General features: G+C 45.4%; 2 protein-coding genes across 3 annotated transcripts in view; one reads left to right on the top strand and one right to left on the bottom strand.

Moving 5' to 3' along the window:
• Positions 1 to 17,209, bottom strand: part of LOC142251915 (ficolin-1-B-like) — a 31,587-nt gene extending 14,378 nt beyond the window's left edge. The window contains exons 1-12 of the mRNA XM_075324965.1: positions 17,137 to 17,209; positions 16,684 to 16,797; positions 15,113 to 15,166; positions 14,667 to 14,720; positions 13,612 to 13,665; positions 11,230 to 11,283; positions 10,429 to 10,482; positions 5,605 to 5,658; positions 5,349 to 5,381; positions 1,742 to 1,869; positions 974 to 1,103; positions 426 to 560 (exon numbers count right to left, since the gene is read on the bottom strand). Coding sequence (XP_075181080.1) covers positions 426 to 560; positions 974 to 1,103; positions 1,742 to 1,869; positions 5,349 to 5,381; positions 5,605 to 5,658; positions 10,429 to 10,482; positions 11,230 to 11,283; positions 13,612 to 13,665; positions 14,667 to 14,720; positions 15,113 to 15,166; positions 16,684 to 16,797; positions 17,137 to 17,209 — 937 coding nt within the window. The remainder of the gene's footprint in view (positions 1 to 425; positions 561 to 973; positions 1,104 to 1,741; positions 1,870 to 5,348; positions 5,382 to 5,604; positions 5,659 to 10,428; positions 10,483 to 11,229; positions 11,284 to 13,611; positions 13,666 to 14,666; positions 14,721 to 15,112; positions 15,167 to 16,683; positions 16,798 to 17,136) is intronic.
• Positions 1 to 27,648, top strand: part of LOC142251627 (ficolin-1-like) — a 293,970-nt gene that overhangs the window by 109,918 nt on the left and 156,404 nt on the right. The window lies entirely within an intron of this gene.

Raw genomic sequence — 27,648 nt, 5'->3', positions numbered from 1 at the left:
AGTGTTCTTATAAGTAGCCAACCACCTAAACATTAGTGTAAACCTGCCAATATTGATGGGTTTGGCCAATGGTCTAACGTGTAGGTGACTAATGGTTGGGGGAGATATCCATCTACGGAGTGCCAATCACATTGTTCTCCAAGAGATAATGTTGTGGCGAAGATGTCTTGGCCGAGTGAGCGCTCCTGTGTATAGGGATGTTGCCTGAGATGGCTGTTGGGCGAACAATCGGTTGAAGCACCATTCGGCTGACAGCCATCTAATGTGTGTGGCCGGCACTTTACAGCTTTCCTTCAAAATTAACAACTAGCCCCATTTATGAGACCGAATCACAAGCACTTAGTTTCCACAATTGTCTATTACTTTTTTTTTGCTTGGTGGCTTCAGTAAATGATACCAAGTTATGGAACATCTGCTTCTCTTACCTGCGGTACCTTCAATGAATTTATCAAAGTTCAACCTGTAGAAATCTCCTTCTCCTTTAAGACTGAATCTTGAGTAGGTGGCGTAGACTCGCTTATTGTCAAAATCCTCTAAATCCACACGGAGCTGATAGTTACCTATAGGATGATATATCATAGTGATGTGGATACTCAATGGACAACATTTCAAGGGATTTTCCATCCAAATTTATCATTTGAAAATCTGATTATGGTAGAAGCCCCTCTACCCTGAGCCCACGTGACTTCAATCTGAAGATCTGAGACAATCTAACTTGTAGGGTTCTTTTGAGACGCTCCAGTTGTCAAGCATTAATTCCCTAGGAATCAGATTGTCAGACATCTTTGATACTCAGAATAAATCTGGATTGACCACAGAGAATATGGAACCTTGGATGACGGTAATAGACTCCACTTTTCCCTATGTCTGAGGAAATTAGAGACCACCATGATCGTCACCGGGACATTTATAAAGCTGTAATCCCAGAAAACAATGACAACAGCATTGACCATCACCAGGACGTGATCTCTACCTCCGGATGTGAGACGGTGAATATTCTCGTTGCCCAACCAGAACTCAGTTTCTTGATTACCAAATCCTCTTTTGTAGGTTTCCCAGTTTTGGTAAAAGTCTACAGAACCATCAACTCGTCTCTGAAACACCTGGAAGGAAAGGTGGATTCATTAATCTCATCTTCATGGTTCTTTCAACCCTTTTTATTAGATGTTATACCTTCTACTCTATTAATCCTTTGTGTTCCCCTCCCTCGCTTTTTTTCTTCCTTCCAATATTCTGAGTATTTGGCCATTTTTACAGCTGCTTATCTGTAAGTGACCATAGAGCTATTTGGTAGATAGAAATCAAGAAAGACAACGGAAAGTTTAATATTGTACTAGACCTAGATATACAATATTGTCCTAGATGACGGCTGGTCAGGAGTAGGGTCAGGCTGAAGGCTCAGACATCCTCACCATCTGAGGTAACACTGAGATAAGGGATAGCCAGGGCCTTCTTAATCTGAGGGCCAGTCTAGGAGCCCCAATCACTGTGACAACGATATGTCTATGGACTGTAAATGGTAATGGATGCCTAAAAATCACAAACAAGAGCAAAAGGAAACATTTCAGGCCAAAAACTCCAGACGTTGGATATCTGCAGACTATTACATCTTATACCTTCTGCTTTCTCCACCTATCACTTCCCGTTCCCCTTTCAAAAACTACATATTAGCCACATTTTTTTTAGGTTTTACACATTAAAAAACTTTAGCCACATTGAGCAATTCTTATTGTAAACTTACTATCCAGCCTCCTCCATCCGTGACCATGTCACATCGCACCATCAAGGGCTGCATACCATCCGGGTGTATCGTGTACCAGCCGCTGAAAACAATGCCTTGGTCCCTCAGATCTTTACAGTTCTTTGCAGCTACAAAATAAATGGGAACATGTAAGTCCTTCAGTAATTAATAATTTTTTTATGTGACCCTATTGTATATGTAAGTGTTGATCTTTACTGTTTATCTGGTTTTTTTATTAGTCCTAATATCTGCAGAACAATGACGTATTACTACCCTGTGTAATGACAGTTACAGCAATCAAAATTATTCACACCCATTGCAAATTTGGTTTACGAACAAAATTTCCAAACTTTCTGCTGTTTGCAATTTTCCAGTGAAACAAGAATAATGTAAATAACTGAATACAACTAACAACCAATGTAACAGGTGGTTTCTCCAAATTCCGCACAAAATTAGACTTTTACTGACTGCTTGTAAAAATGTCACGCTCAGCGTGCAGCATAATACAAGGGTAACGATGGGAATGGTATACAAGGAAGGCCCAGGCGATAGTGAGAGGGGAGAGGGGTTAACTCCTGAAACTCACTTGAGTCTGTACCCTATGCTCCCTAACGCCCCTAGATGGGTCGATCCCCACCGTCATCATCACGTGCCTAGACTCTTGATCGCCTTGAACTCACCCTGGCTAATGAGTCAGCCGGCGAGAAACATTAGTCTCACCACTGCAATAATACAACACAAGGTAAAGGAGACAGACAGGGGGAAATAGCCACACTACCAACTCTTCTAATACAGCTAAACATCACAGCTGCAATAGTCATGACTCCTCAGCTTCTTCCAGAGACAGGCTCCTTCCAGTATGCTCAGCATTAGTGATGGGCGAACCCCCCGATGTTCGGGAGACTCGCCCGAGCTTTTTGTAAAGTTCGAGTTCGGGTTCTGAAATAATGCGAACTTGCGTCCAAACACCGAACTTGGACTTTACAGTTCTGGAATGGGGCGGGGGGTCTGTAAAATAAAGAATATAGGTAATAATAAACATTGTCATTATACTTAACGCTCCCGTGACACGTCCTGCAGACCCGCTCAGCCGCTGTCTCCCGGCCGCTTCTGCTTCCGGGGCCGATCATTAACTTCCGGTCGTATTCACTGCACTGCTCGTCACTCGGCAGTCTTTGGCTGTTTTCTGCCATGTTTGCAGTGACGTCAGTGTTCACCCCAGTCCAATGGCTAAGCCATGGACTGGGGTGAACCCTGATGTCACCTCGAACATGGCCGAAAACAGCTGAAAACTGTCGAGTGACGAGCAGTGCAGTGAATACTGATTGAACTTTGACCATGACTGTCACTATCAGTCTGCTTCTCGCTCTGTAGAGACAGTACAAAGCATTGAAGCAGAGCTGACATTGCTGTCCCTGTGGACTACGTCGGACAAAGGATTTTTTTAATAATAAAGATGGAGCCTCTAAATGTTTTTTTTTTTCTGTTTTATTTCCAATGAAACTTTTCTTTCTATGTGTTGTGTTTTTGTTTTTTCTGTTTACTAGAAATTCATGGTGACCATGTCTAATTTGGCATGACACCATGAACTTCGGGCTTAGTACCAGACAAGACTGCAAAGCTGGTATTAACCCTTTTATTACCCAGCGTGCCACCGCCATCAGGGCCGCTGGATGAGCCGGGTAAAGCCCCTGGAAATGGAGCTAAGAAACAATGCGCCATTTCCAGGGGCAGCTTCGGGCTGCGGAGAATCCCAGCCCCCAGCTTCCTGGTTTTACCTGACTAATGATCAAAATATGGTAAAGCGGATGGTTACAGGCTGCCACCCCCATCTGCCTGGCTTTACCTTGGCTGGCAATCAAAATACAGGAAGCCCATTCATTTTTTTTTTAATTATTTAAAAAATAATGAAAAGAAATGTGTGGGCTCCCGCCGTATTTTGATCAGTTGATGTTCCCTGTTTCCTCCTCGTGTCATGTCTCCCTGGTGAGTTGCCTGTTGTTGCCCCCATTCCTTCTTCCACTGCTGCTTCTGCATGTGGCTTCCATTTGGCCGTAGGGGGCACAGCCGGTCTCAGCGGGGATTGAATCCTTTGGTTGCCTGCAGAGATTAGGTTCCCTGGTCAATCCCGTTCCAGCAGGACCCGTTTCATGCAGCTCCTCCCACCACTCTCTGCCGATCGTGGTTGCTAGTCAGTTTGTCTGCTACTGTCCTGTCCGTGCATCTGTATTTATTCTCCTGTTATTGACCCAACTCACATACCCATCCTGTCTGACCTTCCCGCTCCTGTACTTGGCTATGTACTCTGAACCTGTGCCACCTGCCCTGACCTTAGACCGCCTGACTATACCTCTGTCTTACCCTTCTGTACCTCATTCCTGCGTACCCTGGAAACCAATGGGAGTGATACTACCAGAGTGCAGCTCTGGAGCATAATACAGGATCAGTACAGGATAAAACATGTAATATATGTATGCAGTGACTGCACCAACAGAATACTGAGTGCAGCTCTGGAGTAATACAGGATGCAACTCAGGATAAGTAATGTAATGTATGTACACAGTGACTGCACCAGCAGAATAGTGAGTGCAGCTCTGGAGTATAATACAGGAGGTAACTCAGGATCAGTAATGTATGTACACAGTGACTGCACCAGCAGAATAGTGAGTGCAGCTCTGGAGTATAATACAGGAGGTAACTCAGAATCAGTAATGTACTGTATATACACAGTGACTGCATCAGCAGAATAGTGAGTGCAGCTCTGGAGTATAATACAGGAGGTAACTCAGGATCAGTAATGTAATGTATGTACACAGTGACTGCATCAGCAGAATAGTGAGTGCAGCTCTGGAGTATAATGCAGGAGGTAACTCAGGATCAGTAATGTAATGTATGTACACAGTGACTGCACCAGCAGAATAGTGAGTGCAGCTCTGGAGTATAATGCAGGAGGTAACTCAGGATCAGTAATGTATGTACACAGTGACTGCACCAGCAGAATAGTGAGTGCAGCTCTGGAATATAATACAGGATGTAACTCAGGATCAGTAATGTATATACACAGTGACTGCACCAGCAGAATAGTGAGTGCAGCTCTGGAATATAATACAGGATGTAACTCAGGATCAGTAATGTATGTACACAGTGACTGCACCAGCAGAATAGTGAGTGCAGCTCTGGAATATAATACAGGATGTAACTCAGGATCAGTAATGTATATACACAGTGACTGCACCAGCAGAATAGTGAGTGCAGCTCTGGAATATAATACAGGATGTAACTCAGGATCAGTAATGAATGTACACAGTGACTGCACCAGCAGAATAGTGAGTGCAGCTCTGGAGTATAATGCAGGAGGTAACTCAGGATCAGTAATGTATATATGTACACAGTGAGTGCACCAGCAGAATAGTGAGTGCAGCTCTGAAATATAATACAGGATGTAACTCAGGATCAGTAATGTATGTACACAGTGACTGCACCAGCAGAATAGTGAGTGCAGCTCTGAAATATAATACAGGATGTAACTCAGGATCAGTAATGTAATGTATGTACACAGTGAGTGCAGCTCTGGAGTATAATAATAAATGTAAAACCCTTTACTTACCTGGATATAGTTGACCCTTTTCTCCTTTGTTTCCTAAAAAAGGATGACAATAAGTACCGGTAATTGTGACAATATGTATGTGAATAGATTACTGGTGCCATAATAGTTTCTTAGGTCTATAAATCAGTGAAGTGCAGGCTCAGTCCTATTCATAAGACCCAGACCATGGAGCAGAGTGACGCGGAGTCTACAAGCAGCCATGTTTTCCTACCTTCATACACCCCCTGTGCTAGAAGTCTGCATGATGGGATCTTACCTTTCTGTCCGGTTGCTCCTCTGTCTCCATTTATTCCTTGAACTCCTATATTACCTAATTAAGAAAAATACACAATATAATACATAAATGTCAGTAGAGATGTGACCTTCCCCATCCACCTGATAGGAGCAGAATACAAGAGGGTTACTCCCAGCTCCATCTGCACGGCAGGAATATTGTGTATTGGATACAGCGTTTCATCTTCTCCTCGGCTTCATTTTATCACGTATATTTTCCTGACCGGAGCTTATACAGTGCCTACAAGTAGTATTCAACCCCCTGCAGATTTAGCAGGTTTGATAAGATGCAAATAAGTTAGAGCCTGCAAACTTCAAACAAGAGCAGGATTTATTAACAGATGCATAAATCTTACAAACCAACAAGTTTTGTTGCTCAGTTAAATTTTAATAAATTTTCAACATAAAAGTGTGGGTCAATTATTATTCAACCCCTAGGTTTAATATTTTGTGGAATAACCCTTGTTTGCAATTACAGCTAATAATCGTCTTTTATAACACCTGATCAGGCCGGCACAGGTCTCTGGAGTTATCTTGGCCCACTCCTCCATGCAGATCTTCTCCAAGTTATCTAGGTTCTTTGGGTGTCTCATGTGGACTTTAATCTTGAGCTCCTTCCACAAGTTTTCAATTGGGTTAAGGTCAGGAGACTGACTAGGCCACTGCAACACCTTGATTTTTTTCCCTCTGGAACCGGGCCTTGGTTTTCTTGGCTGTGTGCTTTGGGTCGTTGTCTTGTTGGAAGATGAAATGACGACCCATCTTAAGATCCATGATGGAGGTGCGGAGGTTCTTGGCCAAAATCTCCAGGTAGGCCGTGCTATCCATCTTCCCATGGATGCGGACAAGATGGCCAGGCCCCTTGGCTGAGAAACAGCCACACAGCATGATGCTGCCACCACCATGCTTGACTGTAGGGATGGTATTCTTGGGGTCGTATGCAGTGCCATCCAATCTCCAAACGTCACGTGTGTGGTTGGCACCAAAGATCTCGATCTTCAGAGTCCTCCAAGTGATCATGAGCAAACTGTAGACGAGCCTTGACATGACGCTTTGAAAGTAAAGGTACCTTACGGGCTCGTCTGGAACGGAGACCATTGCGGTGGAGTACGTTACTTATGGTATTGACTGAAACCAATGTCCCCACTGCCATGAGATCTTCCCGGAGCTCCTTCCTTGTTGTCCTTGGGTTAGCCTTGACTCTTCGGACAAGCCTGGCCTCGGTACGGGTGGAAACTTTCAAAGGCTGTCCAGGCCGTGGAAGGCTAACAGTAGTTCCATAAGCCTTCCACTTCCGGATGATGCTCCCAACAGTGGAGACAGGTAGGCCCAACTCCTTGGAAAGGGTTTTGTACCCCTTGCCAGCCTTGTGACCTTCCACGATCTTGTCTCTGATGGCCTTGGAATGCTCCTTTGTCATTCCCATGTTGACCATGTATGAGTGCTGTTCACAAGTTTGGGGAGGGTCTTAATTAGTCAGAAAAGGCTGGAAAAAGGGATAATTAATCCAAACATGTGAAGCTCATTGTTCTTTGTGCCTGAAATACTTCTTAATACTTTAGGGGAACCAAACAGAATTCTTGTGGTTTGAGGGGTTGAATAATAAATGACCCTCTGAATAAACTTTTCACAATTTAAAAAAAAAAATAATAAAAGAAATAACATTCTTTTTTGCTGCATTTCACACTTCCAGGCTGATCTACAGTCCAAATGTCACAATGCCAAGTTAATTCCGAATGTGTAAGCCTGCTAAATCTGCAGGGGGTTGAATACTACTTGTAGGCACTGTATCTGCACTAATAATGTTCCTGCCATAATGTGGGAACTCAACTTTTGCACAATTATTTTTGCTGTCATTATGTAGAAACTATGCTCCTTAACATTGAAATCGTAACTCCAAGAAGGAAAAGTCATGAAATCACAGGCTGGAGACGTTACTGATCTGCAAATGATGAAAAAATGAAAATAAATTTTCAAAACATCTTGATTTATTGTGTATTTATGAGTTCAGCGTCTCCAGTCTTGTCTCCTATCAAGCCCTACCAGGACATCATTGGTCAGTGATTATACAGGAGCTGCCAGCAGAGGATCTTGATGATTTGCCCAAGCACATTCAGCAGCAGAACCTTCTCCAGACAACCAATAATAACCACATTTTTAGGGGTACTTTGCACACTACGACATCGCAAGCCGATGCTGCGATGCCGAGCGCGATAGTCCCCGCCCCCGTCGCAGCTGCGATATCATTGTGATAGCTGACGTTGCGAATATTATCGCTACGGCAGCTTCACATGCACTCACCTGCCGTGCGACGAACCTGCCTCCTTCTTAAGGGGAGGGGGTCGTGCGGCGTCACTACGACGTCACACGGCAGGCGGCCAATAGGAGCGGAGTGGCGGAGATGAGCGGGTTTTAAACATCCCGCCCACCTCCTTCCTTCCGCATATCCTACGGGAGCCGCGGTGACGCAGGTTGGAGATGTTCCTCGCTCCTGCGACTTCTCACACAGCGATGTGTGCTGCCGCAGGAGCGAGGAACAACATCGGACCGTCGCGTCGGCGTAATTATGGAATTCGCCGACGCTACACCGATGATACGATTACGACGCTTTTGCGCTCGTTAATCGTATCATATAGGATTTACACACTACGATGTCGAGAGCGACGCAGGAAGTGAGTCACTTTCGACATGACCCCTCCGACATCGCACCTGCAATGTCGTAGTGTGCAAAGCACCCCTTAGTATATGAGGCTAGACATGCCAGAATTTCTTCAGGGCTCATGTTGCAGACTGAATAAATCCAGATGTTTTGAATTTTTTTCCATTTTTCATCATTTGCAGATCACTAACATGTCTAATCCATAGTGTATTTTCCATCATTCCATGACTTCTCATTTTTGGTGTTGCAGTCTTGATGTTGACTGGTGCATTGTGTAATGGCCTGCCTGGATCCACAGACTCAGATGGGCTGTAATGGGGAGGCTAGAGGGAAGCCACCCACTAAGCAGGACCCAGAGAACCCTGAAACCCTTTAACCCCTATACAGGGATTTGGAATTACACAGGGCAATGGAGATCACTACCTGTGGAAGGCTGCAGTCCGATGAGAGTATTAGTCAGGCAGGGTCAAACTAGGAATAGCAGAACAGGGACAGAATCGGCAGGCAAGGACGTAGTCAGCAAACGGAGCAGAGGTCAAATCCGGATCGGGCAGCGAGGTACAAAAACGGTAGGCAGAAGGGTAGTCAGAAAACACGCAGAAGTCAGCACACAGGAATCACCAAATAGAACAGGACGGAGCAGGAGCCAGGAAAAACAGAACTATCTCTGGCAGTGATCATGTGACAGCAGGGGGAATAAGAAGGGTGTGGTGTCTTCCCATTGGCTGCAGGTGAATGTTGGCAACTTCAGCCGGAAGACACACGCCACCTACAGTCAGCCAGTGGTACTGCAGGCTCCAGGGAAACCCAGCCTAGTGGATGAGCGGAGCCTGTGCTCCGCAGAGCCACGGGCACCAACTCCTCTCCCATCACCAGCACCATCCATGGTGGGAACACGGCGTCGCCTGGCGATCGGAGCAGAAGTCGCTGGAGCAGACTCCGGTGGCGACGTAACACATTGTTGGGAGAAACATGGTCTGAATCCTTCTATGTTATTGCTTTACTTTTGGGGCTTTTGTGTCATCATATCATATGTGACCTAAGTTAGAAAGATCTGAAGGGAATAGTATCACACGCCCAGAGGAAAATTATATCACTGGTGCCTAGAGTCGCCTGTGCCAGTAGCAAGTTATCATAACTTGCTACAAAGTAGATCTCAATAACCTCTTGAGTTACAATGTTATCTTTTCATCTCTCTACAAATGCTTAAACCCTGATATGACGTCCAGGGCTGGTGAGAAAAAATTGCTCTTATTGCACTGATTCTTGTTGATGGGGAATCAATCAGCCACCCATGTACATGAGGATCTAAGTGGTGGGGCTGAACGACTGAGCATGTGTGACCACCAATACCGGATACATGAGGTGGACATTCTCATAAGGAATCAAGCAAACATCAGGTGGCGCTATTTTAAGCATATATCAACATAGGCCATGTCTAGTATTGTGGCTCAGTCCCATCACATAATTACCAGACAAGAGTGACGAGGTATCTAGAAGAGAGCGGTCATGTTTTATACTTTCATACAACCCCTGTGTTCTTAAGGGGGCTTTACACACTACGACATCGCTAATGCGGAGTCTTTGGGGTCACGGAATTCGTGACGCACATCCGGCCGCATTAGCGATGCCGTTGCGTGTGATACCGATGAGCGATTTTTCATCGTTGCAAAAACGTGCAAAATCGCTCATCGGTAACATGGGGGTCCATTCTCGAATATCGGTACTACAGCAGTAACGAAGTTGTTCCTCGTTCCTGCGGCAGCATACATCGCTCCGTGTCACGCCGCAGGAACGAGGAAGCTCTCCTTACCTGCCGCCGGCGGCAATGCGGAAGGAGGAGGTGGGCGGGATGTTACGTCCCGCTCATCTCCGCCCCTCCGCTTCTATTGGGCGGCGGTTCAGTGACGCTGCTGTGACGTGGCTGTGACGCTGAACGAACCGCCCCCTTAGAAAGAAGGCGGTTCGCCGGTCACAGCGACGACGCCGGGCAGGTAAGTAGTGTGACGAGTCTGGGCGATGTTGTGCGCCACGGGCATCGATTTGCCCGTGTCGCACAACAGATGGGGGCGGGTACCCACACTAGCGATATCGGCACCGATATCGCAGTGTGTAAAGCCCCCTTAACTCTACAATACACGATCTTACCTTTCTCTCCGGTTTGTCCTCTGTCTCCTGTTTGGCCTGAAGTTCCCTTGTCACCTTAATTAAGAAAATACATAATACATTTTCTATATAATTATTTATATACTAAGATCTGACAGAGAAGTGAAATAATATAATGCAATATAAAAGGGAACAAACATAACTTACAGACAAAACAAACTGAGATAGTAAAAACCCCAGGACACCTCACCAAGAATGGACTTCAACTCCAATCTTTTTTTGTAGAGGGTGAAAAAGGGGAGAGGGTAAGAAGAACGGCTACTAGTTGGGTGGATGTGGCCTATATACATGTCTCTAGAAACGTGAAACTTTATGCATCCACATGATAGGAGCAGAATGCAAGAAGGTGATCGATACCCAGATCCATCTATGAGGCTAAAGCTGTGGCCTCTTGTTTGCACAACATCATTTTTTATTTTTTAATTTTTGGTCTAATTGTCACCACCATGTGAAGAAACAGCAATGTCACATCCAGATAAGCTGGAGTGTTTTGCAGTCCGCGGTTTAACCGCGTGTGCCATTGGCACGTTGCAAGCCATCTGACTCCTGTCTGTGGGACGGAGTCTGATGGAGCGTCCTGCCGTAAATGGTTTGTGTATGGTGACATTGCGTATTATGGTGTCCATGTACATTCCTTCGTGGTGGTCAACGATAGAATACTATAACAATATAGACTGTGTCTAATATTCAAGACCATAGCGACTCTGTCTCTAAAAGAGAGTAGCCATGTTTTTCCAACCTCATACATCCTCTTTACTAGAAGTCTACATGACGTGTTCTTACCGTTCTGTCCAGTTTGCCCTCTATCTCCCGTTTTCCCAGGAGGTCCCAGGTCTCCTAGATAATGAGAAATACATATTGCATACATACATGTGCATAAAAAGATACAAAACCTTCCCCATGCACCCAATAGAAGCAGAATACAAGGGGTTAATGCTAGAGATGATCGAATCTTTTGAAATTCTAATTGTCTAGGTCTGATGAATTTTTCCTTCGAAAATAAGATTTGCAGTGAATGGATTCACTGGGAGTAGCAAAACTATTAAGCCTCCAATTTCCGTGAAAAGATGTTTGCAGCACTCTGAAGTCTCCTGGGACTGTATCCAGTTTAACCCAAACAACACCTTAGTAATGGCAAAGTGACCTCAGCTGTTGTGAATGAGAGTTGTGCTTTGGCTGCTGGGAGGCTCCCTCTGGTGGCCAGGAATGGTTTGGTCTTAGACCAGGTGTGTTGAGCAATGGGCGTTTCCTTTGCTACCTCTCTGCTTATTTAAATCCTGGTCTGATAGCAGGCTATGCCGGATGTCTGTTGTTCCTTGTTTACCAGCCTGCTTCATTCTGCTCCACACCACATCTACCCCAGATAAGTGCTTTGCTCTTTATTTATTGTTTGGTTCTTTTACTCTTATCTGAGTTTGTCATTTGCTGTGGTTGTTTTCAGTTTATTTGCATTCATAGATATTCCCTCTCAGTTGCTTAGCTGGGAAACTCCCTGCAGTTTTGTTTGGAGTATAGCTCCTTTAAGTACATGTGTTTGTGGCTTTCTGAATTTGTTATGATTCTTGTTTTCTGTTCATTGGTATGACAAGAGCGCCTGATATAGGACGGAGTTCAGATCGTGCGATCTGAGGGCCTTTTTGTACTATCAGGAATTTGGAATTTTGCAGGGTTTTTCTCTGGCCACCATCAGTCCCTTTCTTGTCCTTTCCTATGTTAGTCAGTGGGGGCCTCACCTTTTGCTAATCCTATGATCTATCTGTGTATTGTGTTTTCCTATATCACCGCAGTCTTTGAATGTGGGGGGCTTGCTATTCTTATCTATTTTCTGAGGCAGAGAGTTATTCATCTTTCCTTCCTTTAGGATAGCTAGTTCTCCGGCTGGGTTCGCAGTGCACAGGATGTTAGTTCACCCCTCGGCTACTTCTAGTGTTGGTGGTTAGTAAGGGGATGGCGGCCAGATTAGTTGCCAATGCTCTTGTCACCTTTTACCAATGATTTGTGGTGGTCTTCCATGGTTCCGGATCATAACACTCAGCATAGAAACATGGTAACCATATAGTAACTAAAAAAACATTTAATAACAGTGCACTGACAGACTTTTCATGTTTTTTAAATTAAAATGCAGTCTAAAAATTATCCCGCTTAGTCATTTGTAATCAGCTAGATTGTTCTGTGTAGTACACTGACTTAAACTGACAATGTCACTGTCAGAGGTAACATTATCCTGCTGTGAGAAATGATAAAAAAACTGGATGATCTATGGCAGCTGTGTCCTTAAGTGGTTCCACCTGAAGGAAGAAAGTAAAAGAATCACATATCAGAAAGGCTGTGTGGTGTGGGTTGCACCCTTGATCGGGGATGGTTCCTGAGCAGCCTCAAATCCAGGACTCCCAATCCTGGCAGTGGATGACCGAATTTGTTTTATTGCCCCCTCCATATTTGTTTGCGCTAATTGCGCACCGCCCTGTTGGATTGGGAGATTTTGCACAGCCAGCCATGGACTTTTCCCCAACCCCATCATGGACTTTGCCCCTCATGGACTGTGTCCTTTGAATGACTGCGTTAGTCCTGGGGACTTTTGTTGGGGGATGGACGACCCAATGTTTCAGCCAGGTCAGAAACATTCGACTGTGCGCTCGGACTGAAAGGGCAGTGTGTTGCATTGGCTTATGATCCCCTTAGTTAACGGACTTGGATACCGTACTTGGTTTTGGAGACCCAACCCAGTGGATCATGCGTTGTGCCTACCCAAGTGAGGGGTGGACATCATCTACTTTCTAGAGCAGAAATCATTGCTATTAATATTTTGTGTTGTGTTGTATTGGTTTCTTCTAGGTCATCAAATGGTCGAGGACAACCATTATTAAAAAGGGGAGGAATGTAAGGAGGTGCACTTTCAGTCACATTCCTCCCTGAAGACACCAATCACACTGTTGTGTTGTTATGTGAATTGTTTCCTGTGTCTTTGTAAATAATGTATAATGTGAATCGTGATGTAATGTATTGTGAAATGTAAACTGTGATAGCAACAAGCAATTTGGCTCAGCCATATCCTAAGACATGGCCAATGGAGTGGAGCAAAGTGACACTGTGCCCAGACGAGAGCAGCCATGCTCCTAACCTCATACATCCTCTGTATCAGACGTCTACACAACGTGATCTTACCTTTTTCTCCAGGTAGTCCTCTCTCTCCAGGCCTCCCTGTAGCTCCCTGATTTCCTAATTAATAAAAACACAAAATCCAATATCTAAATGGCTTTAAAGATGTATAATAATACAAGTGGGTAAAAAACAGATCATCTACATATCAGTAATCCACATTAGATATTGGCCAATAAATTTAAGGGGGGTTTCCACCACTGTCTTGTTATTACAGCATGTCACCAGTTCAGTCTGAAAATAATTAAGGATGCCTACCTAACTATAGATTCCCCACCACTCCTCCGTCACATTGTCCCACCATCTTCTCATTTTGTGGTCAGTAGGCATCCACAGCAAAAATTCACTTCTACAGCTGCCGATTAGTTGCCAACTGAGAATGAGAAGATACTGGCGGAGCACCTAGCTATCGGGAAGATGGAGGATGAGTCAACAGGTGAGTAGGTAATCTGTACTCACCTGTGGCCAAGTGCTTCACCACTATCTTCTTATTCTGCCTCTGACCGCTGCAGTCAACCAGCAGTTGTAGCGGCAACCAAGTCACTACTGTATCTGTTAATTACAGTAGCTGCAGTGGTCATATGCTGGCTAGATAGTAAGTGAAAGAGAAGATATTATGGGCAATCCGGCACTGGGAAGGTGAAGAGTGAATCAACAGGTGAGTAGGTAATCTTTACTCACCTATAGAATTACTGCAGCTCCTTTATCTGTGTGCTCCACCACCATCTTTTCCTTTCCCACCTGACCGCTGCAGTCAATTTGCAGCCACAGTGGCAAGCGACAAGTCATTACAACAGCTGCTGATTGGCTGCAGTGGTCACTTGCCAAATAGACCGCAAGAGAGTGAGAAGATAACAGCAGGCAATCAGCAGGTGGATAGGTAGCTTTTATTAGTTTTAGACCTCACAGGGACCATGTAGTAATTTCAAGAAAGGGCTGAAATTTAACATCTTACATTGGAAGGACAATCTAAGTCCGGCTTCACCTGTGCTGTTTCTGGAAGAAATTAGCCATGTTTTTCTTATTGATGAAGGGGTTCCTATACATTTTTCTGACATTACCTTTTTCTCCAGTTGGTCCCAGTTCTCCCATGTCCCCTTGAGCTCCCCCATCACCTACAATTAAATAAAGAATTAGAGAAAAGAATTAATTGAAAGAAAAAGAGATCAATATTTTTCATGGCCTCTAAAGGAAAGTAGAAGACAGAAGGCAGCGAACCTGCCATACTAGAGGGAGGCTGTCTTGTATGAGACCAACTGACTGTTCTTCTGGGGAAAAAGAGATTGGGCATGTTAAATTTCAACATGCCCAATCCTATGCTCCTTTTCCCTTCAGGTTGTACGTTTGGCTAGATGAGGAAGCAAATTAAATTTAACTGAACAGTCTCTGAGTGATGTGATTTCTAGATTCACAGTTACAGGAGGTCACTGGCAATATCCAAGCCAATACACATAGCAGGAAATTTATCATGGAAATCTGTGTATCAGAAGTGATGATATAACATTACCTTTCTCTCCGGTTAGTCCTCTGTCTCCTGCTTTTCCTGGAGATCCCAGATCACCTTAATTAAGAAAAAATACACATTACAATTTAATGGAAGATGTTGAAAGAAACTGTGAAGTAAAATACTAAAGAGGACTTGGCCCTTGCCATAAATATGTAATTTTCTGGTGTAAATGCCGCTGTTCTCCTGAATCCAGAGATGTTTTTCTTTTGTTCCTGCGCCTCTCCGTTCCTGAGATATAGCCCCATCTTTCTAGTATATAAATGTAGCTATGTTTGCCAAGTGGGTGTGGTTATTGACCCTTCTTTGTGGGTGTGTTCATAAGGACCACTCCCAGTTGACTAAAAAGACTATATTTATATACTGGAAAGATGAGGCCATATCTCAGGAACAGAGAGGCATAGAAACAAAAGAAAAACATTGACCGATTCAGGAGAACAGCGGCATTTACACTAGAAAAGAAATATATACAGTATATATTAATATCAAGTGGAAGGCCCTATGTAAGGCAGGACATGTTGCATAATAGCACACAGTGGGAACTCCCATGTGGATGATATTCCTGACATTGTTTACTGACTAATATCCATTAATACACAATTGATCATCCCAGCTAACCCATATACAGGGCTCAGCACAAATGAGTACACCCTCTTTGAAATAAATGAGATTTTATCAATATCTCCCTGAGCAGAAGAATAATTTCCAAAATTTTGAAAAGACTGAGTTTCATAGAACATTGGTTTAACTCATAATATGAAGGAAATGTCATAATATAACTGTCATTACAAAATCTGATGCAAAAATAAAAACGCCCCACATCAAATACTACTACATCTAATATTTTAGTATTATGTTTGGCCTTCATCGTTTGTTAAGGATTGCACCATGTCGTGAGACACTGTCAAACAAATTAGACTGAGTAGACGAGGGCTCTAGGTCCAACAGTTTCTACCGACCCAAAAGAGTCTTCCCTCTTTCTGCCTACATTGCGCCCAATGTATAAACGTACTCAAAGGCAATACAATTTACCATCCACAGACAGGAATAAGAGTCCTATCAGAGACTTCTACCCAATGGTCTCCAGATTTGTTCATTAAACACCATTAAGACACCCTTGTGGTTTAGTTGAACGTGCCCCTCCCGACCGCCCACCGATACGGAGTCACATATGTCTCTCACATTATTGAAAACAAGAGGATCGGACACTGGAACTTCAACTTCCCAATCTTTATCTCCCCAGACCTCTATCTGTGGAGAGCTCAGAGGTCCCCATGGACATCAGATGGTCGTCTGCGCCACCAAAATCAGCAGAAGTGACGGACTTTAGGTGATGTGTATGGGGGTCATTAATGAAACAACAAACAAATAAGGAACACAAAGAGATAAGGAAATAATAGACTCAGAATCATAGAATGTTAGAGTTGGAAGGGACCTCCTGGGTCGTCTGCTCAAAGCAGGATTCACTAAATCACCCCCCACAATTTTCTATCCAGAATCTTTATATTTATAGAAGTAGTAGACAGTATTTTTTTTTTTAATTTTAGACTAAGTTATTCATTCCCTAAATTTACCTTTATATCCCGGTGGTCCTAGAGGTCCCTGAAGTCCCGGTTGTCCAGGAATCCCTGGGCATCCGCTCAGAATAACCACCTTGTCTGATTCCCCAACTCCCATCACTTTTATATCTGTTGGGAAATAAGAAAAAACGATTTTCAAATACTTGATTAAACCATTAAAGATTATTTTTTTTTTTTTTACCTCAAATAGAGTCTGATACCGTAGCTTTTTTTTTTTTACTCTGCAAAATTGGTAGGTGACATGGAACAAAGTGATTGTATAATCCAATGTAGGAATGTACAAAAGCTTTCATGGAATAGATGTATCGGCTTGTGGGATGTCACCGGTCACTGTTATAATAAATGTAGACAGAGGTCTAGAACTCAATGTGACGGCTGCGACCAATAGACATTCATGGAGTAGCAAGCAGTCTATAGTAATACATGATACATGTGGTCGTCACGTACCTGGACAGGTGTCGTCTGCCCGGCCACAGATAAAGGCTGCACCGAGCAGGAAAACCAGTGTGTTCAGGATCATGGCTCCTTCTTCAGTTGCTGCTTTAACCTTCTGTGACTCGATTTTATGCAGTAAATCTAGTGAGGGCAATCTTTGACCCCCAGATACTGGAAAACAAAAAATGGGCGTTTAGTTAGAAAGAAACTGAGCAATTTAGGCCAATGACACTTATTGATCTATAGTGGAAAAGTAAAGCAGCAGGAGTGTCACACTCTCCGCTGGGTGATGGTACTGCGACAAGCTGAAGTGGACCCCCTGGACCACAGGGGGACCCCGGACTTACCATTTTCATGGGAGGGGCTTGAATAAGAAACATGTGAGAAAGAAAAACTTGCCAGCTCACATCTATAGGAACAAACTCCCTGGGATAAAGCCCGGAAAAATGATGAAAAAAATTCCAGCTTCCAGGAGTATACAGTTAGGTCCAGAAATCTTTGGACAGTGACACAATTTTGGCGAGTTGGGCTCTGCGTGCCACCACATTGGATTTGAAATGAAACCTCTACAACAGAATTCAAGTGCAGATTGTAACGTTTAATTTGAAGGTTTGAACAAAAATATCTGATAGAAATTGTAGGAATTGTCACATTTCTTTACAAACACTCCACATTTTAGGAGGTCAAAAGTAATTGGACAAATAAACCAAACCCAAACAAAATATTTTTATTTTCAATATTTTGTTGCGAATCCTTTGGAGGTAATCACTGCCTTAAGTCTGGAACCCATGGACATCACCAAACGCTGGGTTTCCTCCTTCTTAATGCTTTGCCAGGCCTTCACAGCCGCAGCCTTCAGGTCTTGCTTGTTTGTGGGTCTTTCCGTCTTAAGTCTGGATTTGAGCAAGTGAAATGCATGCTCAATTGGGTTAAGATCTGGTGATTGACTTGGCCATTGCAGAAGGTTCCACTTTTTTGCACTCATGAACTCCTGGGTAGCTTTGGCTGTATGCTTGGGGTCATTGTCCATCTGTACTATGAAGCGCCGTCCAATCAACTTTGCGGCATTTGGCTGAATCTGGGCTGAAAGTATATCCCGGTACACTTCAGAATTCATCCGGCTACTCTTGTCTGCTGTTATGTCATCAATAAACACAAGTGACCCAGTGCCATTGAAAGCCATGCATGCCCATGCCATCACGTTGCCTCCACCATGTTTTACAGAGGATGTGGTGTGCCTTGGATCATGTGCCGTTCCCTTTCTTCTCCACACTTTTTTCTTCCCATCATTCTGGTACAGGTTGATCTTTGTCTCATCTGTCCATAGAATACTTTTCCAGAACTGAGCTGGCTTCATGAGGTGTTTTTCAGCAAATTTAACTCTGGCCTGTCTATTTTTGGAATTGATGAATGGTTTGCATCTAGATGTGAACCCTTTGTATTTACTTTCATGGAGTCTTCTCTTTACTGTTGACTTAGAGACAGATACACCTACTTCACTGAGAGTGTTCTGGACTTCAGTTGATGTTGTGAACGGGTTCTTCTTCACCAAAGAAAGTATGCGGCGATCATCCACCACTGTTGTCATTCGTGGACGCCCAGGCCTTTTTGAGTTCCCAAGCTCACCAGTCAATTCCTTTTTTCTCAGAATGTACCCGACTGCTGATTTTGCTACTCCAAGCATGTCTGCTATCTCTCTGATGGATTTTTTCTTTTTTTTCACCCTCAGGATGTTCTGCTTCACCTCAATTGAGAGTTCCTTAGACCGCATGTTGTCTGGTCACAGCAACAGCTTCCAAATGCAAAACCACACACCTGTAATCAACCCCAGACCTTTTAACTACTTCATTGATTACAGGTTAACGAGGGAGACACCTTCAAAGTTAATTGCAGCCCTTAGAGTCCCTTGTCCAATTACTTTTGGTCCCTTGAAAAAGAAGAGGCTATGCATTACAGAGCTATGATTCCTAAACCCTTTCTCCGATTTGGATGTGAAAACTCTCATATTGCAGCTGGGAGTGTGCACTTTCAGCGCATATTATATATAGAATTGTATTTCTGAACATGTTTTTGTAAACAGCTAAAATAACAAAACTTGTGTCACTGTCCAAATATTTCTGGACCTAACTGTATATAAAAATTTCTTTTATTCCAAATAGCTAAGATCCTCTGAAAAAAGAGCTCTGACAAAGGACACCTCGTCTGAAACATGTATCTGTGTTAGGCTGGTTTCACATCAGCTTTTTTTTGCCCAGCACCAAAAAAAAGGAAAGCGCATATCACCAGATCCTGCAGATGGAATGTCCAACGCGTGCAACCGCAATTGTTATTTACCGGATCCTGGATGCAGCGGGACAAAGAATTTATCGTTCGGGACTGGGGTCAGCTGATCGGGTGTCAGCTGAACTCCTGATGTGACAGCTCACACACGCTGTTGATGCACTGCTGCCGATCTCGTGTGCGGGCTGTGTGGTCAGGAGTGCAGCTAAGTTCAGATCAGCTGACTCCAGCATCGGCCGATAATTGTTCTGTGTACCACTGCATCCATCGCAGTGTGTGCGGGCTGTAAGGTTAGCTGAGTTAGGCCTGCACTGGAGTCAGCTGACCTCACAGCCCGCACACTCTGTGATGGATGCAGCGGTACACAGAACAAGTAATCGGCCAACACTGGAGTCAGCTGATCTGATTACTTGTTCTGCTGGCTGTGTGTTCAGGAGTAGGGATGAGTTAGCAGTAAAATGCTCAGGTGCTTGATGGGCGAAGCCCATGTCAATTTTTTCTTTTAAATTCATTAAAAAAAACAAAAAACATAAAGCCCAAACACATAACCCTTACCATAGGGTTAAGGGGGCTTTACACGCTGCGACATCGCTAATGCGCAGTCGTTGGGGTTATGGAATTTGTGACGCACATCCGGCCGCATTAGCGATGTTGCTGCGTGTGACACTGATGAGCGATTTTGCATCATTGCAAAAACGTGCAAAATCGCTCATCGGTGACATGGGGCTCCATTCTCGATTATCGTTACTGCAGCAGTAACGATGTAGTTCGTCGCTCCTGCGGCAGCACACATCGCTATGTGTGACACCGCAGGAACGAGGAACCTCTCCTTACCTGCCTCCCGGCCGCTATGAGGAAGGAGGGAGGTGGGCGGGATGTTCCGGCCACTCATCTCCGCCCCTCCGCTTCTATTGGGTGCCCGCTCAGTGACATCGCTGTGACGCCGCACGGACCGCCCCCTTAGAAAGGAGGCGGTTCGCCGGTCACAGCGACGTCGCCGGGCAGGTAAGTATGTGTGACGGGTCTGCGCGATGTTGTGCGGCACGGGCAGCGATTTGCCTGTGTCGCACAACAGATGGGGGCGGGTACCCACGCTAGCGATATCGGAACCGATATCGCAGCGTGTAAAGTAGCCTTTAGGGGGTAAAGAAAAAATGACATGGGCTTCACCATATTTTTGTATGCTAGCCAGGTACAGCAGGCAGGTACAAGCTGCCCCCAACCCCCCCCCAGCTGCCTATTTATACCCGGCTGGAAACCAAAAATATAGGGGAGCCCTTTTTTTAATTATTTCATTAAATAATTTCAAAAAAAAAAACCCGACGTGGTCTTTGCCCAATTTTTGTGTCCAGCCAGGTATAACTAGGCAGCTGGAGATTGGAATGCACAGTGCAGGGTGGCCCAAGCTCTCTGGGTCCCCCCACTGTGAATTGCAGTCCGCAGCAACCCCAGAAAATGGAGCGTTCATAGAAGCGCCATATTCTGGCGCTGTATCCAACTCTCCCAGCGGCCCTGGCGCCGGGTGACACACTGGGTAATAAGGGGTTAATACCAGCTTTGTTTTACCAGCTTATATTAAGCCAGAGATTCTTAATGTCAGGCCCATTTTGACCCAGCCATTAAGAATCTCCAATAACGGGTTAAAAAAAAGACATCACACAGAGAAAAAATACTTTATTAGAAATAAATACACAGACACACTTAGACACTCCATCTCTATTACCCTCTCTCACGCCTCCACGATCCTTGTCTTGAGAGAGATAGCGATAGAAATAGAGAGAGAAAGAGAGAGATCAGCTGATTGCTCATAAAAGTCGGCCGCCGGCTGATCAGCTGATCGCTCATAAAAGCTGGCTGATCAGCTGATTGCTCATAAAAGCCAGCCGCCGGCTGATTAGTTGGCGGCCGGCTTTTATGAGCGATCAGCTGATCAGCCGGCGGCTGGCTTTTATGAGCGATCAGCTGAGACTGTGTTCACGCCAGGCAGCTTCAGAGCATGCTCTGTATGGCAAACTGGATCCATTCGTGATGGATGCAACCGCATTTGAAAAGCGGGATCCGGCACCCATTCACATACATTACAGCTCCAGCCGCAAGCTGAAGCATCCGTTCAGATGCAGTTTTTTGATCAAGGTCAAAAACGCAACATGTTGAGTTTTGGGACCTAGGTAAAAAATCGCTAAACAAAGGATCCGTTGTGTGTGCCGCACCCAACCGCATGCAACAGCATCTTAACGCAATTCCATTGAAAATGCATAGAAATAAGGGCAGGATCCGGTCACATGCGGTTTGCGATTTCTTTTATCCTCTGAGAACACTCTCCTGTTATTGGATGTTAGCTATTTGTAATAAAAAGGAATTTTTATATATACTCCTGAAAGCTGGAATATTTTTCATCATTGACTATGCACTCACCAAGAGGTGGACGCCAGGTGCTACACCCAAGGCAGGGACCAGGACTGTGGCAGCTGCCCCCAGACACAGGAGCAGAGGGCTGAGTCTTGAGTGTAGACAGGGACCACCAGACTGGCAGAGGCAAAGGGTACGGCCTGGACAGACAGGTTGCTAGCGAGGCTCGAAGCTCCAGGATGGCTTAGGCAGAGGAAACAGCTGGAATGGGTGGGCATAGTTTCTAGAGTGCCAAGGGCCACTGGGATAGCTGAGGCTGGAGGCACAGCTGGGATGGGCAGGCACAGTCTCTAGTGTGGCAGGAGCCACCGGAGTAGCTGAGGCCAAAGGCATGGCCAGGATGGGCACGAACAATGGCAGTGACAGGACAAGACCAACAAGGATAGGACTGACTGGACAGAGCAGGTAGGATCAGGACAAGAGACCTGGCAACTACCTAGCTAAAGCACTGGAACCTAACTAGCTAAGCTAACGTGTTGATAAGGCAACTCCCCTAGTGGGAACCTGCCCCAAATACCCAGTGCCTCTCAGCAATAGGCTGGGAAGCATCTCTTGGGAGTGACGCGCTGGCCCTCCAAGAGAGGGGTAGCGGCGCACACTCCTTAGGAACACTTCCGGAGATGCTGTGACATGCGCACAGTCTCCGGGAGGCGGGGGAGGAGAGGCCAGGATTTATTTCATTGGGTTGTTACTTTTACTATACAAATTGATATTTGCATGTCTCATTATATTAAAAATAGAATTTGGGGGTGTATGTATTAAACATTATTGGAATCTATGTTCTGGACAATCCCCCAAATCGTGCTCCACTTATGGCCGCCTTGTGTAGGAGCTCTTAAGCGGGCCCTAAAAACGCATTTCTTCAGACTAGCCTATCACCTCACCGCCCTCAATCTAATCTAGTCCCCTTCTGCCCTTCAGAAAATTTACTTCCAATTCTTGTCCCCTGTATCTTCTGATTCCATTCCTCTCCATGTACTTTTTTACACTCTGTACCTGTATAAATTTCTGGCTGGTGACCAGTCCACGCAGCTGGTTTTGAATCCCATATTAAATCGAGGGCTGGACCATATATGACAAGCTCCCCCCCCCGCCCCTTCGCCCATTCACCTTTTGTGCCTCCCCTATTTCCTCATAGACTGTAAGCTTACGAGCAGGGCCCTCACTCCTCTTGGTATCTTAATTTTGTTATTTTGTATTGTCTCATATTGTCTGTACATGTCCCCTCTGAAGTGTAAAGCGTTGCGAAATATATTGGCGCTATATAAATAAAAATTATTATTATATTATTATATGACTGATCTGGAAAAGGCTACAGATTTTGAAAAATCAGCAGACTTACCATGTACTCGTTAGGAAGTGATCAGGTTCTGTGATGGGGTATGTAGCGCGTCATGCCATTCCAATTGCCGGTCCTCAGGATTTTAGGGTGTCTCCTATGTTGGCCCCACGTTGGGCGCTAATTGTTAGGGTGAACTATTTTACACCAGTTGCCTGCTCCTGACTTAATTAGAGTGGATCAAGTTCATGCATGAAAGAATCCAACACCAGACACACACAGTCGGATGTCTCTTTCCTCGATCAGAGGTTGGCCTAAAACAGGGCTTTATTTGGCAAATCTGCAGCCTATATAAACTAGTGTATGGACATGGTTATCTCTGTAGAAGGCATGTTCGGATATGCCCATTGGCCAGTGTGTTGAACAATGGCTTAGTCCATGGATTGATTGGTGGGCATCATCGTAGGCGGGTCTATGATGTCATCGAGGTGGATCTGCGGTGATGCTGATGGGTGGGTTTATGACATCATCGAGGTGGATCTGCAGTGGATGCTGATGGATGGGTCTGTGATGTCATTGGGGGCCATCTTGGATATCTCTGTAAACTGGCTTTTGTATAGAGAATCAATTTCATTGAACACACTTCCTACAATCCCCTATGTCCAGAGGTAAATTAAGTATTTGATCCAATGGCTCTCCTCAACACTACTAGTTAAAGCATATCATAGGCTCTCAGCTGTTCTCAAAATCTGTCCTCCTTTGCACCCGTCCCACCGAGCTGGACCTGAAATTAATGAATAAAGTGAACTCCACTTACATGCTCTGGATATTTTCCCACAATTGAAATAAGTGTCAAACTATTGCTTTACTTGTAGATGACATTATGTTTTTTTATGGACAACTTCATAAAGCATCTTAACCCAATGTAGATGATGTGAATCGGTACTACGGTGACGTAAACATTTGCTAGAAAATTGAGGACAACGCTATGTGTCTGCCTCTTTCTCTATCCTCCTGTCATGCGGTGTTAGCAGCTCAGGCTGCTAATGACCATTCACAGCCACCTTCATTCTTTATAAGGTACTGGATCCAATTGCTCCTTGCCGAATATATCTCCAGCAATACCGATCCTATTGTAGTGATCCAGAGCCTGGAGATCTGTTGTGTGCTTTCCTGTGTGGTGTGGAAATATCCCTGTTGGTAGTTTATTTTCTCCCTGTGTTTTATTTCTTCCTGGGCACGTATTGTCTCTCCCTTTTGTCTGACTGCAGTGTGCATGTGTTTTGGTTTTTCCCCTATAAGTGTTATTTGTGGGGTTTGCTTCTCCGGTCTTGGCCCTCTGCTGGGGCGGGGAGAAGTGGTGTTAGATTAGATTTCGGCCAGAAGTTAGGGTCACGCTAGCAGTTCATACCTGGCTACCATCAAGCTTACCTCTGGAATAAGGGATAGCGAAGGGTCCCTAGATTGAGGACCAGTTTAGATGTCCCTTCTCCAGTTAACATGTTACGTCCGGGTGGTGGAAACACTGGACCGTACACCGGGTTTCCCTGGTGAGGCAGCCAGGCCGGTCACCCCGCCAGAGGGTCTTGATGCACGGCAGCCGAAGCACTATTGGTAGCAAGACAGTCCGTAGGGGAGCTGGAAGGTAGATGTCGCTGAGAACACGGAGTTCTAGACGGTAGTCCGGGTGACGAGGCTCAGGGTCCGAGGCTGGGTTGTAGGGTCAGGCGGAATCCGGAACCTGCTGAGCAATGGGACGGGTCACCAAACGGAGCCAGGGACTGGAGACTGGCGGAGCTGCAGAGGTGGTGGAACATCGGCCAAAGTCACCGTCAGGGTACTGGAACGGACGTGGTCCGGAGCGGCTGGCGTGGCAGGACAGGCTCTGCGAGACAGACAGGGGTTAATACAGGGCACAGCAATACGGGGACCTGAACTCCTAGCTTACTAAACACGTAGAACAGGCCCCGCCCACCAGGAAAGAGAATCCTAATATACCCTGTACCTGTCTATGCAGTTTCCTGTTTCTAGGTGCTGGCCCTTTAAGAAAGGGTCAATGACCGCGCGCGCGTGCCCTAATGTGCATGCGCGAGGCCCGTGTGCCAGAAGCCAGTCCAGGGAGCGGTGCAGAGGAAGCAGGGGTGCCCGGCTGAGTGTCCCACGTCGCAGAGGAGCGCCGGGAGCGGGGAGCTGGACGCATGGAGGGCGCAGGCGAGGAAGAGGAGGCCGGGACCGGAGTGGTGAGCCGGGGACGCCGCCAGGAAGCGGGGAGCGGGCCACGGGGACCGGAGAGCGGGGCACGGGGACCGGGAAGCGTGACATAACCCAACACTCCCGTGACACCTCCCTCTACTTTCTCCATAGACTTGAATAGACTGATTGGATCCGATCCCTCAGCAAAATGGTGGTTAATCTTCCATTAATCAAGATGAAATTCAGCAATTTTTCAGACTGAATGATGAGTTCAAAGAAGGAAACAAAGTGACTCATAAGTGGAGAAACAGCATGTCTGAATAAAAAAGGTTAGAACTCATTTAGACAAGCTGTTAAACTGTAATTTACTATATATAGCGAGTGAAATAAATATTGAACACATCACCAATTTTCTAAGTAAATATATTTCTAATGGTGCTATTGACATGAATTTCTCACCAGATATTGATAACAACCAATCCGATCCACACAAGCAAAGAAATCAAACTATAGATGTTCATAAATTGAGTGATGTGTAATATTGAGAAATAGGGAAAAAGTATTAACCACATCACTGAAATGTATTTATTACTTCATATAAAAGTATTTGTCTTCCACACTCACACTCCTCACATCCTGTATGGAGACACTAGTCACCCGCATTGCTCAGGTGGATTTTGGCCATTCTTCCACACACACTCCTCACATCCTGTATGGAGACACTAGTCACCCGCATTGCTCAGGTGGGATTTTGGCCCATTCTTCCACACACACTCCTCACATCCTGTATGGAGACACTAGTCGCCTGCATTGCTCAGGTGAGATTTTGGCCCATTCTTCCGCACACACTCCTCACATCCTGTATGGAGACACTAGTCACCCGCATTGCTCAGGTGGGATTTTGGCCCATTCTTCCACACACACTCCTCACATCCTGTATGGAGACACTAGTCGCCTGCATTGCTCAGGTGAGATTTTGGCCCATTCTTCCACATACACTCCTCACATCCTGTATGGAGACACTAGTCTCCCACATTGCTCAGGTGGGATTTTGGCCCAGTCTTCCACATACACTCCTCACATCCTGTATGGAGACACTAGTCACCTGCATTGCTCAGGTGGATTTTGGGCCATTCTTCCGCACACACTCCTCACATCCTGTATGGAGACACTAGTCACCTGCATTGCTCAGGTGGATTTTGGCCCATTCTTCCGCACACACTCCTCACATCCTGTATGGAGACACTAGTCACCTGCATTGCTCAGGTGGATTTTGGCCCATTCTTCCGCACACACTCCTCACATCCTGTATGGAGACACTAGTCACCTGCATTGCTCAGGTGGATTTTGGCCTATTCTTCCACACACACTCCTCACATCCTGTATGGAGACACTAGTCGCCTGCATTGCTCAGGTGGATTTTGGTCCATTCTTCCACATATACTCCTCACATCCTGTATGGAGACACTAGTCGCCTGCATTGCTGAGGTAGATTTTGGCCCATTCTTCCACACACACACTCCTCACATCCTGTATGGAGACACTAGTCCCTGCATTGCTCAGGTGGATTTTGGCCCATTCTTCCGCACACACTCCTCACATCCTGTATGGAGACACTAGTCGCCTGCATTGCTCAGGTGGATTTTGGTCCATTCTTCCACACATACTCCTCACATCCTGTATGGAGACACTAGTCGCCTGCATTGCTCAGGTGGGATTTTGGCCCATTCTTCCGCACACCCTCCTCACATCCTGTATAGAGACACTAGTCACCCGCATTGCTCAGGTGGATTTTGGCCTATTCTTCCACACACACTCCTCACATCCTGTATAGAGACACTAGTCACCCGCATTGCTCAGGTGGATTTTGGCCCATTCTTCCACACACACTCCTCACATCCTGTATGGAGACACTAGTCGCCTGCATTGCTCAGGTGAGATTTTGGCCCATTCTTCCACATACACTCCTCACATCCTGTATGGAGACACTAGTCGCCCACATTGCTCAGGTGGGATTTTGGCCCAGTCTTCCACATACACTCCTCACATCCTGTATGGAGACACTAGTCACCTGCATTGCTCAGGTGGATTTTGGGCCATTCTTCCACACATACTCCTCACATCCTGTATGGAGACACTAGTCACCTGCATTGCTCAGGTGGATTTTGGCCCATTCTTCCGCACACACTCCTCACATCCTGTATGGAGACACTAGTCACCTGCATTGCTCAGGTGGATTTTGGCCCATTCTTCCGCACACACTCCTCACATCCTGTATGGAGACACTAGTCACCTGCATTGCTCAGGTGGATTTTGGCCTATTCTTCCACACACACTCCTCACATCCTGTATGGAGACACTAG

This window comes from Anomaloglossus baeobatrachus, chromosome 9 (assembly GCF_048569485.1).
Source record: "Anomaloglossus baeobatrachus isolate aAnoBae1 chromosome 9, aAnoBae1.hap1, whole genome shotgun sequence".
Taxonomy (NCBI): Eukaryota; Metazoa; Chordata; class Amphibia; order Anura; family Aromobatidae; genus Anomaloglossus; species Anomaloglossus baeobatrachus.
The sequence above is the reverse complement of the archived record's forward strand: the minus strand, read 5'-3'. Positions and strand labels throughout refer to the sequence as shown.